Source organism: Egretta garzetta, unplaced genomic scaffold (assembly GCF_000687185.1).
Source record: "Egretta garzetta isolate BGI_Z169 unplaced genomic scaffold, ASM68718v1 scaffold229, whole genome shotgun sequence".
Classification (NCBI taxonomy): domain Eukaryota; kingdom Metazoa; phylum Chordata; class Aves; order Pelecaniformes; family Ardeidae; genus Egretta; species Egretta garzetta.
In genome coordinates, this window is record NW_009270000.1 from 2,837,253 (window position 1) to 2,851,031 (window position 13,779).

Below are 13,779 nucleotides of genomic sequence, written 5' to 3' on the forward strand. Positions count from 1 at the left end.
GGGTGGCGGCTCTTGCTATGACACTTGGGCTTGCTTTCTCCATTGACAAAAGTAGCGGCAGACTACAAAGATTGTGGCTGTTTCCCCCTTTTATCATTCTCTTTGTCAGCCTGATCAGTCCTCAATGGTAAATGTGCTGCTCTGTTGTGCACAGCCAGCGGCTCGCAATTTGCTCACTATGTTTCATGAGACAGTTGTTTGTGGCTGTTTGGAACACATTTACCTCTTTGGGGATTTATGCACTAGTTGCAATGCCAACCTCCATAGTGATAGAGATTTCTTTCTAACTAAAATAGATAATTAGAAGCTGGTAATTATTGGTCAAGAATTATCAGAGTGAAAAAAATTAAGCTCTTCATAAATAGTTCTTGGCAATGTCATTTCTTTACATTATCTCATGCCTAACAGCACTTTACTCAGAGCACTTACTTACAAATTTACACTACTGCTGTTGAGCCTCAATTTTATATGGAGAAATTCCTTTTCTGAGTTGAACATGTCTGAACTCCCCCAGTTCTGATCCGCTCTGTATGTGCACGCGTGCAAAATCCCAGGCAAATGTTGTGGCAACTATTTACTCTATTGACACTGAACTGCATCAGATACTACAGATGTCAAGGAATCAGTGGAAGAAAAAACAATGTGTAGCTTGTCTGCTTAAAATAACAGGGAAAATAATAGGAGGAGCAGTGGCGTGCAGCAAATAGAACGCAAACAATGGCAGACTCTCTTCCTACCCTCTCAGGTCAAATGCCAACTGTAAACTATGTGAGCAAAACAAAGGGATGCCAGAAAGCCTCCCTCTTTTCCACAGACACCATGCACCCAGAAATAGTGTTTTCTCAAAGAAAGCCGCTAAAAATGCTACAAATTCCACTCGGAAGGAAAAGTAAAAGAAAGAAGGCTGCTGAAGAATTACCATGTTTGCCAGCACTTTCTAAACCCATACGAAACGCGCCTGGATTTACTTTTCCTCCTTTCCCATTCAAAAGCTGAGAAATTGTTTTACCAACAGATTTCAATACACACACACACGCCGACAAACATGTTTTCATTTGGCAATCATCCTCGTGATTATCCAAACAAAAGTACATGCTTACATCTAGGTCCAAAATAATGCCTAAACATTTAAAATGTTTTTTAAAAAAGCCCCCAATTTGCCTCACTTTCTGTCCACTGGCATTCCCTAAGCTTGAATCTGCGCGTGGTTTAAGCAAACATGGGCGTTGCTTGATGAAGCACAGTGTCTGGAAATGTGCGGTCAGATCTGGCAGTCAGAGCTCTTGGACTTTCACTCACTTAATGCAAGCAAGGAATTCCACTTCTTAGCCTCTTTGCCCTCACCTACTCCATGGAAAAGGCTTATTGCCCTGTCCCATCACAAAGACATTGGGAGGACTCGATTAAAGGCTGCAGAACAGTTTTAAAATGTGAAGTTCTAGAAATAGTGAAGATGTAGTTACTGAGGAAAGCTATCCCTATGACATCTTTTTAACATATAACATGTATAATAATGAATGTAGATTGTATAGTTGTCAAAGATACTTAAGGTTACACTTCACTGGGTCATCTGCAGATGTTATTTTCCATTAGGTGGCATAATCCCTCTTGTTGAATTGATTGAAACGTATAATAAAATCTGTAAAAACACTATATTCCCTCCTAACAAAGAAGAGTAAGAGGCTTTTCAAATAGCCTCTAATCCCTCTTCCCCTGCTAAATGTCTAGTTGAGATTATATTTGATTAGACAAAAACACACACACACACACAACCTAAAAATACCTACCCTCAGTGGAGCTATTTTAGCCAACAAAGTAATTCTGGTTGCCTTATTTAAAAGTCTAAGTTTCACACTGGGATTTTATAAACATATCTTTGCCTCAGTGACCTTCCATAATGCAACTTCTCTCTGTGGATGTTAGCAACGTGAACTCAGTTTAGATTCCAGGATCATGTTCGAGGGGCACCGTAATTACATGGGACAGCATCAACTTTTCTAGGCTCCCAAACTGCTAAAAAGATGGTGTGCAGAGACCCATTTCTGAGGGGAGTCTGGCAGATGACTTTCCACCTTCTTTTTGTTTGTCCCATGTCCCAGCTGCCTCCCCTTTTCTCTTTTCCCTTATTATGATTATGAATTCCTTCAGGTAAGAAGACACTACATCCATCAATAACTGCAACACAGATAATGCTAGCATTTTACTATGAGAGGAAATAACAGTTCTTCAGACTGTGAGGTGACGTCCGTAAAGCCATTTATTGCCCCTACATTGGATCTAGGGATTATCACACTGTTTGACTTTTAACGCCTGCCTTCCCAGATTACCCTCCCTCTCTCTCCCATTTAAAGTCCTCCTTTTTTCCCCTCTCTCTTCCTGAAGCTTTTGCAGTTTTCCTTCCCCGAAGGAGCGAAGACACTACATCTCGTTCTGCCAGTCTCCTACTGGGAAAGCAGGGCAGGAAGCCATATTTTATCAGATACAAGTGAAAAAGGGAGGTACCAACGTGGTTAGGAAATGAGGGTTTTTTGGTTGGTAAACGTGCTGCATCAACAAGTAAATATTCACTAACATTTTTATCTAATATATTTTTCAATCTACATATTGATATGCTTGCAGGTATCTATGGAGATATATACGGGTTATGTATTATATATTTTCACAACAAATGTGTTTGCGTGCATGTTTTCTGTATTATATATGAATACAATAAGCCTACCTACAGATGCACATAAACTAAGGCCAATTTTAAATAGCTCGATGTCACCCCTTGAACCTATCTCTCTAAAAAGAATATGGCCTGTGAACAATGATATAAATTAAAGGAGAGGGGGGGAGAGCGAAATTAGAAAGATAGCTAAGGAAAAATCCAATTAGTGGAGAGAAGGCTACCAGAATTGGAGATCAGAAATTATTTCTCCCTGTGCTTCGATTCTGAGGTCACATTCAAAACTCTCCGGAACGTTGATATTCCTTTCACTCCACCCCAACACAAAATCCCCTTGCATTTGCTTAATCGAGGCTACATCATTAGGAGCCGCACTGTTAAGTCTGGCAGCGCAGATAAGAATCTTCCACTGAACACAGATTACCACAAGCATGACCGGCAAATCTCCCTGCATGTTTTGCAAGCTCCTTCTTTATTTCACCGGGAAGATTTTATATTAAGCACATTTAAATCTGTGTCACTATGGTTATGTCATGAAGCAATATCGTGCATGATTAGATACAACACAGACAAAACAATTAAATATTTTTTAAAAGATTCTCTTCCTCATTGAACCTCATCCAGCTTTTAGAAATAAAACATAAGCAGTTAATAGCTCGGTTTACGAAAATCTCAATCTTTCAGTTCTGCAGGCTGAAGCTAGCTAACTGGATTTGTCTGGCTCTACTGACTCTCTCCTACTTTCTCTCCTCCCACTCTGACCCTTTACTAAAACTCATCTAGAAAATAGAGGGGGAAAAAAAATAAAATTTGAGTATTTCATGAAAGAAGTGGCTTCCTATTCTGAAAAAGTGAGGCACTTGGGAAATGGGGTGGCAAGCAAACACACCACTCTGCCATTCCAGCATCATCCCTTACCCACAGTGTCCATATTCCCTGCCACATTTCAGTGTCACTATATGCTACAATTAAGAACATGTCAAATGCTGGATTCAAAGAAAACAGCAGAAATGGTGAGTTTTGCTGTCAGTAATAACCTACTTTTAAATTCCACATTCCTGACCCAGATTGAATACTGTGAAGCAGTTCAAATTATCTCCTCCCCAAAGACACAAAATATCAAAACTAAGGCTTAATCCAACAGGCAAATCTCTTTGCTCCTTTACAAAACCAGCTTGTCATTTGCGTTTATTCATTTTTATGAAAAGTATATAAAATGTTCATGCTCTAAACTTATTAATAAAGTAACCAGAAAAGTCAGCTATTAAGTTTTGGCAGGTGAATTTCTTTAACAGTGCAGCCGAATTACTAGTGCTCATGGAAGAAATCTGCATGTTACCTTTAAAGAAAAAAAAATTAGCATGAAACAAAGCATTTTTAAGTTATAAAACGAAAAAAACTCAGCAAATTCTCTTCTGTTGGCTCTGTAATTACCAGCTTCTATACCATCGTTTGGTCTGTGTTTTGCATGCTTTTCTGTTATTATAGCAAGAAAAACAGCATAAGGGAAGCAGGAGTATGAAATGAATGGTATCCATCTCTGTCTTGAAATGTGAAATTTGGAAAAGAGGCTAAAACCAAAATGAGACAACCCTGGCAATGTTATCTTATTAGTGGGCAAATTATGTGCTTGATACATTTAATTGGCTGATAGAACTCTTAGTGTTATTACTGAGTGGTTACCAAATTGAAAACATTATGGGTAATCCTAGGGGAATAAGTAAATAATAGGAAAATATGAATATCAAAGAAAAAACAGCTTTTGTTTTGTTCCAATTTACAGCTGTAACAGCCTTGCAAACATCAAGCCAGGCTTGGATTCTGGAATCCTAGAAGACTTTTATATGCTTGTACCTTAAAGAGCAGATTCCATTACCGACTACTACAATTCCTTATTTTTTCAAATAAATGATAGTATTTAATTGTATACAGATACTCTCAGGATTTTTTTCCAGACTGCTCAAACACAACAAACAATACTATTTTATGGCCATTTGAATTATTTATGTTTCCTAATGACAAAAACTTGCCAGTTTTGATTTTGGTACCAAGGTGCTTGAGAAGTACACAGTAGTGTCATTACCATAATAACTTCTGAAATTAAAACCTGTCTAAAACTCTACGGAAAGCTAACATCCAGTTCATTAACCATTCCTGTTAGTTTGTTTTCAATAATGCAAAAATGATTAGAAGTTTAATTTGCTAATCACCTGTGTTTTGACTGGCAGTGGATATATAATTCTCTGCAGAAGTCTAAACTAGCCCTTGCAGAAAATAAAATATGCTAATGCTTTATCAAGTCTAATAATATGAATAAAAAAATCAATCATGCCTAGGTTAATCATTGATGGATGCACAATTAATTTCTCCTTAACACTGTTTAATTTTAGAGGCAATGATGATCATGAGTAAGAGAAATGGCTATCTGTCTTTCGGAAGTTTTAGTGCTTCACTTACCAATCATGTGGTTTGCAACATGAACTTGGATATCCCATTCATTGTAGAAAACCATCTGACATTTGATGCACTGGTAGGTCTTCTTCTAAAGAAACAAGGGTAGATAAAATTTACTGAAACATACAATTGCAACTGTTTCATTATAACTCAAAATACTGAGTTTATAGTGGTCATTTAAAGCTCTCCAGCAGTGTTTTCATTAAGGCTTCATTATTAATATTAGAAAATAACACTCTGCAGTTCTGTAGTATCTTTTATCTGAGCTTCCTGAAACTCTGTAGAGATTTTTTTTTTTTTTCCACCTTCCTAAATCCATGGACAGACAGTATTGCTGAAACACCAGCTTTATATTCATGGAAGGCAAAATGCAGTGAGGATATGTGGGATGGGATCCAAACAACACTGAAATCGATGCGAATCCTTCATTTTATACCAATAGATTAGGCCCACTACAGAACTAGGGAGAAGCCAGGAACAGAACACAGAAATCGGAAATCTGCTTCTCCCTCATTCTCAACTGGGCTGCAGAATCTCCACTGCCCCATAGATTTTAAATGGTCCATGAGGTTGCCATCTTTCAAGGAGGGGAAAATCCCTGCTAGGCGGAACAAATGGTTACTCTATCCAGGCAGTTGCTTCAGTATCTATTGGCAAGCTTGTACTAAAACTGGGATGGCTGGCTAGAAACCAGCCAGAGAGCAATCCTTCTGGCCACAATGGATTGGGCCTGACTTACTTAAAAAGCATGGTATACACAGATCAAATTTAATTATAACACGGAAATGCATTGCTCAGCTCTCTTCGGTGCATGGGAAAAGTTTTTCGTTTGTGTCTTTCAAAAGAGACCTGCTATTTCACTTTTCTACAAGGTATATTGCTTGTCCAAGACATTTCAACATCCTAAGAATGTGATTTTCTTTTCTCTTGTTATTTTTCTTAACCTGAATTGGCCAGAGATTTGATATTGGAAAGCATTGCTTTAAAAGTGAAAACTAAGAGTGTATCAAAAAGTACAATTTTGGTTATTCATCATAAGACTTAAAATCTGCAGTTATCCAGGCATCTAATGAGACAAGGCAGGTTCATAAAAGAATTCAACTGCATAATTGTAGTACCAAGGACTCAAGTCCTCAGGTAACAGTCCTGGAGAGCTCAATTGTCGTTTTGAAGATGCAATGAAGGCAAGGTAAGCCCTGAACTGCCACATCAAGGCAGTAACTCAAGAGACATGTATCTTTCTGTACAGCCACAGACACCTTGCCTACATCAGCAAAAAGAAACAAAAAAAAAAAAAAAAGAGAAACATATGTTTTTTAAAGAATGTAAAGTTACAAAAAGCTGGCACAGATGTAGTAAATTGCAGATTTCATATATATTAGTTGGGGAAGAAGGGTTCACGGGATAACATGCATCAAAAATCCAGCCTTTCTTGTATATATTTAACTTGTAAAGAGTGTTATGCAGCTGGTATTATCGATTATATTAAAAAAAAAAAAAGGTTTTTTTTTTCCTGACTCTGAACATTAGTAAAAAATTGCTGGATTTGTTATCAGCACCTAAATTTAGATGCCCTCCCTGTCCCAGACAGATTGAGTGCCCATCCATTAAGTATCTTTCTACTTCAAACCTGTAGGCAGGAACATAAAGACTTTTTCAACATACATAATTTTGTCATAGCAAGTTAACTGAAAAATTAGTGACTAATCAAAGTCAACTCTGAAATTAAGTGTTCCTGTGGGCTCCTCTTTACAAATGTCCCATTGCTTCTCATACACAGAGGCTATTTGAATTTCCTTGATGACAATAACAAATGTATTGCGTCGCTTCTCGGCGGAAACAATCATAAGCCTCTTTTGCTGTTTTTCATTTAAATCAACTTTAGTTTTCTGAAATGTAACCAAGTTAAATCCTTATGTAGACAAACAAAAAATCAATGGGCACCCAGAAAACAAATCTGCTTTGACTTAGTTTTACAGCTATGATTTGTAAAGCCTGCTGTTTTAAAAGATACATCACTTTTCCTCTTTTTTGTTGTTGTGACAATACTGGTAACATTGGTAGAAATTCAGATTCAGTCTAAGGATTGTCTATTATATGTTGATAAATTTAACCTTACTGCACTACATCTACATCTATCAAAGACCTCTAAATAATGACAGTCACGATCAAAGATTTATTATGCTAAGCTCTTTACAAGATGCTTTTTGACGCTGACATATAGAACAACAATATTGCATAAATAACAATCACTCACCCTTTTTTTAAAACATTGTTTCCCTTTAGAACTAGTTAGAAAATATTTCTTACTCCCTGATGACTGGCACTATATATTGTTTATTAGCATACCCCTAGCATTATTCCTGATATGTGACTTTGTTCAAAAACAAAGAAACATAAACTTAATGGCTGGTCTTTTCTCTTGTTAGCACAGAAACACAGAGTGCATGTCAAGAATTGTTGGCAAAATTATGACTGATGTATATAATGACAACACATACAAAGGTTGGGGTTTTTTTGAAGTCTAATGCCAAAAAATAAACTCATTTGACAACAACAACAAAAAATAATTTACTAGCACTTACTACCCTCTTCAAAATGATCTGACATATTTGCAGAATCACACACAGAGGTTTTCTTTTATCATGAAGGGAAGAATGTTTCTGTGACTGCTGCTTGATCAAACACTAGTTCTTTTTTGTTTCCAAACATATTCTAAAATGTTGACATCAACTTTTATTAGCTCAACACACACTCATCTCAGAGTGTCTAAACTTGTGCATGCTTAAGTTTTTATTTAAAAAAAACCTCATTAAATTCCATTTACTCTTAGATTTTCAAATGATCAAACCCAGTCATTTTCGCACCATGTTGAACAAAAGCCACACACTTATTTCCATATGTTTCGCATTCTAAGGAAGTCCTTTTTCACTGCAAGTTACATCTTAGCCTCACACGCTTTGTCAGGACCACAGGACTCGTAAGTGCTCACAGGAACTCCTGAGTCCTGATGTGCTTCATGGCTGGTCCCAGTTCCCTACTGGGGTGAGATCCAGGGGGAGACCCAGCCTCTCCTCAGTCTGTGTTCCCACAAAGGGGAAACTTGGGGGAATAAGACAGAAATGAGCCCTGGTGTTTTGCAACTCTATGTCGCTTGCCTGGATAGCTGGGGAAGAAGCCTTGCAGCACTTGGGTAGCACAGCACAGAAGAAAAATTGGGTTGTGACTCAAGGAGGCATTTGAATCCCTCTTGAGTGTCTCCAGCCCTTTGCGATACAAGATGGCTCCACAGAGGAAGAAGCATGGGGCTGTGACAGCCATCCCCACTTTGCCTTGCTGCAGCCGTTTGCAGCAAGGAACCCTGGCTGAGCTCCCTCCCCTCTGCCTGAGCCACCTCTGCCTGCGGAGGACTGAGCGGGACAGAGCGGGCACACAGGCCTTGCTGCTCCAGCTCACAGCCCAGAGCATATCAGCTCCACACAGTGATGAAGAGTGGGCAGCCGGGGACACTTACACCCTAACCTGGCCCCACTGCGTTCCCCAGGGGATGCCTGTCAGCCTCCCGCGAGAGACAGAAACATGACAACATTCTTATTCTCCCCCCCGAACACAAAATCAAAAACAGAGTAATTTTACTTCCGCAAAGGTGGGCCACAGAAGACCCTTACCACTGCATTTCCATATTTCCACTCAGGCAGGATCAGTATGGCATCTGGAGAAGCCGTACTGCGCTCTAAACTGTGCCTTGTTGCAAAACCTCCAAAGATTTGTTCCAGAGAAGAGCGGCGAATAGATTATCAAATGGGATTAAGATGGTTTAACCTTTTCCTTTTATTTCTTGCATTATTGTGGCCTCATCTTTTCACAAAACCTCTTCAATAAACAAGCCCACAATCCTTCACTAAACCCCCTCCTGTCAAGAACCTAAGTGCCAATTTGCTTCCTACATGCTGAGCGTAAATCTGAGGCCCAAGTCATTCCTGGGGCCATTAAAAATTGTTGTAGAAGAGTAACTGCTTGGGCTAGGTGTCTCACAAGAGCACTGGGCAATCCGGTTGCCTCTTGCATCCCTCTTCGTTTGCATCCCTGTTTTCAGAACCATTTTAAAGCCTTCTGGCATGCAAAGCTTCTCTGTGACTACATTTAATGAGCTTTGGATTGGGCCTTCAATCCATGCAGAGCGTATGTATGTGTCTCTCTAACCTTTTGAATAATTAATGTCACCTAGACCTTTAATTATTGTCCTGATCCTCACTTGTCATTTTGCAGTTTTCTGAATTTCCTTTCTATAAAGGTGCCCAAAGTGTCCGTGTCATGTCAAATGAGGCTTTGCTCCTTTTATAGATGGCCCAAGAACATGGTCTTTCAACCAGCACTTCAATTCTGTGTCCAGAATTTTATTTGCTTTTATAAGCAAAATAAAACAATTAATAAACACTCTACTAGAGGATCTACAGTTCTATTCAGAAGTGCTTCAGGAGTATGCACAAGATCCTGCTATGTAGCTTTCTGTGCCCCATGACTGTCTGAGGTATCCATACATTCTTCTTTTTCAATTCCCTAGCCTCATTATAAAAATGAACTGCATATGCTACTTATCTGCCCATGCTCCACCTCCTTGTCAAAGTCATTCAGAATTTTATCACCTGCCTATTTTGTTCTGACATTTCCTCAGTTTTGTACTATCAGGGAATTTCATCACCTTGCTACTTATTCTTTCTTCCAGACTACTGATATGCTGCATAAATTCAACAAAATTGGTGCAAATAATGATTCTTAAGGCTTTTCATTATTCACACCCCTCCAACCTAACCTGCTTCAATTCACGAGACTCCTATGCTTTCCATACCCAAGTTAGTGTTTCTTTTCTTTTTTAATCAAACGAAGTATCTCTCCCTATGCCATACTTATTCACTCAGCAGATTAGTCTTTTGTGCTATACTGTTCCAAAAGCTTTGCTAAAATCCTGGTAAATCATATTTATAGGCTTCTCTGTCAGCACTTGTGGCTACTCTCTCAAAATACTCTTTATTGAAAATTTCAAGCATGATCCTCCCCGTGTGAATCTTTGCCCTCTATCCTTCATTAAATCCAAACTTTCTAGGTTTTCTTCCATCGTGTCTTTGATTAGCCTTTCTCTCACGTTCCTCACTGTTTACATCAAGCTCACAAACCAGTAATTTCATGCATAATCCTTACATCCCCTGTTAAATGTCTGTTTAGTAGCCTTTTCCCAGACTGTTGATACCTCTTATTAAAAGACCGTAAATTTACTTGCTCAATGCTGCCTTTTATCTTCAGATCACTTCTCTGAGAATTTTGCCATGGATATCTTCATGTGTTTGTAAGTAATTTTTTGTATACTATATTCCATTATATTACACCTAAACCGTACTTCATTCTTCTCCATGGGGAGGATATACCACAAGCTCAACGACAAAGCATTTTTTCAACAGCATTGGCTTCCTTGATTACATATACCATTTCTAGACCTCCTGTATCCCCCTTTTAACCGAATACTTGTTTCCTATATGAGAAGTAGCCAAAAATACATCTTAAAGCTTCTAATGCACCATGTCTACATTCCCTCTTTTGCGTACAGGCTTGCAGGCATCCCTGGTTTATTCTATACTCCTTTCAGACCTCTCTGGCATGCGCTACCGAAAATGGCTTTGACGTGTGCCTGTTAACCTACCAATGACCTCCTGTTTACACCTAGGTACACTGTTTACCCTTGTCACACCAATAAAAAGGACTTTCAAGGCTTTTTCCACTCAGTTTCAGCACAGACCAAGGGCATGGATCGATGACACAGCCACGGCAACCTGCTGCTGCCAAAAGAGAGTGATGCCACACCTCCCACATCCTCTAATTCCCCTCTCCCAGACCAAGCATTTCATCAGTTCCCTCACATTATATCCAGGGTGGAGCTAATTCAACCTGTTAAAACAACAGAAAGGTAACCTGACAAGAGTAATAGCTTCCAACAAATTACACGCAAAACCAAGGTAAAACTTGCACACTAACTACAGCAACTTGCCGGTGCTAACTCCTCATGCTGCCGGCTGATTTTTTACATCATTACTTTATTACATGTTTGCAGTGCGCTTGGCCCTGCGTGAGGCACAAGAGCAACCGCGGTCCCAGCTTATTTGTCCATTTAGCCATTTTTCATCATAGCTCAGATTATTTTTGACAGTACCTTAATTGAGGATTTCTTTTCTATCTTCCTGGATGCTTACTTTGTCAACCTTAAGCTCTAAAAAACCTAAGCATATGTTAGCCAGTTTCACTGCATAGTTAGCTATTTATCTTGCTTATGGGGCACTGTCATCTTGCATTTTTTTCGAACTGACTAATTGCTAACTCTTCTCATTGCTCACACAACACCCCTTAATTAGTATTTCCCAATTGCTTTTAAAAACATGTTCATAATGATTTTATGAGGATTTTTCTGTTCTTCTGCTTTTGTTTAGCAGGATCTTAAGTTTAACAGGGTCTGAGTGCACATGCCTAGAGACAGAATACAATCAAGCCTATACAGTAAGCAAAATGAAAAATGGAGAAAAACATTACTTTTTCTAAATTCTTTCATTATGGTGGTTACTTACTGCTTTAATACACAAAATGCTTTGAAGCAGAAATACAAATATTCATTCTAGCAGTCCTTCCTTCTCTACTCTGCTTGAAGTCTTGGTCTGCTGTTCTGTCTTTCACCTTTACATTCTGGATCCTGCATTTAATCACGTCTGTCTTCAACGTTTCTTAGTCACAAACCTTTCCTTCCCCCGGCTGATGAAGTGCATCAGCTTGCAATGTCTCACATCCCCACACAGAAAGAACCACATCTCACAACACTTAAAAACTGCATCTCTTCCCTTTGAGATCTCTAATACTTTAAATTTCTCTAGGTCTTTGAAACTCAGTAGCGAAGTGAAGTACCTGTCAGAAAAAAGATTCTAAAACCTGGCAGCACGTGGCTGTATATTTATTTTCTCTCAATTACTTTGTATGAGGTTTACATAGTTTATGAGTACAAACAGCTTTAAGTACTGTGAATTTGATTTGGGATCTGAAAAACAAATACACTTCTTTCTGTCTTTCTATCCTAGGGCTGGATCCTGGGTGAGGCTGAGCCTCTGAGCGCTGCAAGTGTGTGTGCTGAGGAGTGCTCAGGAATCTGGGGCTGGCTGTACCAGCCACTGAACTTTCCGTCAGCATCCCCACCTCTTTCTGTCTCCCTACATTACACTTACAATCAAAGGAAGCTGCCCACCTGAGACCCTCTGAAGCCAGAGAGCTGCTAACACACCAAGAGGCACCCTAACATTCGGCAGCGCAGTACCAGAGCAGCTGTGTGGCTACAGACATTAAGGAGAAACTACGATCAGGACTGCACTGATAATTTTGTAGCTGACGTGGCATCAAAGCACAGGCAGTAGAGCATGACTTGGCAGGTCTGAGATGCAAAAAGCTGATATTCTGAGTAAGCCGATATTTTTTTTCTTTTTAAAGTTGCTTTTTTCCCTTTGTTTTAAAAAAGGCATACTGAGACAGACTGTCATTCAATAAAGCCACTACTTTCTTCACCAACAATCAGCAACAGATGTAGCCCAATAAAATTAATAGTTTGCAAGTATGCACAAGAGAATACTCCTTTGTCTCTTTTCTCCATCACAAATTTTGTAAAAGCTCTCTGGATTTTAACAGAAAGGCAAAATTGAGGGCTTTTTATATACCTGATTTTGACTTAAACATTAAAACCTCTTTTCTCCCACATTATGGAAAACTAATGCTGATTAATTTCACTTTCCAAACTGTGACTCAGGACCCTCTCCCTGCCCTTAATTGTCCACTTCCAGCTCAACCTTTATTCCTGCAGAATTCTTTATTCCTGCAGAAATTACCACGATAATTTAATCCTACGGAATAGAACTTGTGCTCAAAAGTATGCAACATTAATATTAATGTACAAACAGAAATATATTACTCATACATAATATATAAGAAATTAATTTTCATTGAAGTATCAGGAGAAGGATTAAACCCCTTAGATCCTTCTCATGCAATTAGCTCTGCACTTGGGGAAGTCAATGGGACTTCACAAATGAAGGCTTCACATGATAACACTGGCAAGACTGGGGTTTTGCAAAGGTTTGCCTACGCTATGAAATATGTCACGAAGAGAGTTCTACTCTCATACTGCTGTAATTACAGTACTACCCTGTACGGAGACTCTTAGGCCACATCAATGTTAACAAATATACTGGTAGCATCTGAGCTGGCACACAGCTGCTGACATTGCAATGATGCTTGACTGCGTGCCCAGTTGGAAAAACCTCCGCTGGGGCAGCGCAGCTGCCCAAGGAAGTGGTGTACCAGCAAAACAAGCTCTCTGCGGAGCCAGTCTTCAATGCTATCCACAGTCATTTGTCTCTCGACGGTTTTTCCTGTGAAGACATACTTGCCTTCCTCTACGGGAACTAAGGGAATTTCCCAGAATTCCCTCTGTTCCATTTCACAATCTTTTACTTTCACATTACTTCTTAAAATTTCAGCAGTTCCTCTTAGGTACATCCTGTAATAAGATAATTTCTTTTTGCATGGGGCTTCAGTCTACCATTTCCCTATCAGAAAAAAAGAGATTGCAGAACTCC

The 13,779-nt window shown here is 39.1% G+C and overlaps 1 protein-coding gene across 1 annotated transcript in view; it reads right to left on the reverse strand.

Moving 5' to 3' along the window:
- Positions 1-13,779, reverse strand: part of ZNF521 (zinc finger protein 521) — a 205,348-nt gene that overhangs the window by 85,984 nt on the left and 105,585 nt on the right. Inside the window, exon 7 of the mRNA XM_035903018.1 lies at positions 5,126-5,210. Coding sequence (XP_035758911.1) covers positions 5,126-5,210 — 85 coding nt within the window. The remainder of the gene's footprint in view (positions 1-5,125; positions 5,211-13,779) is intronic.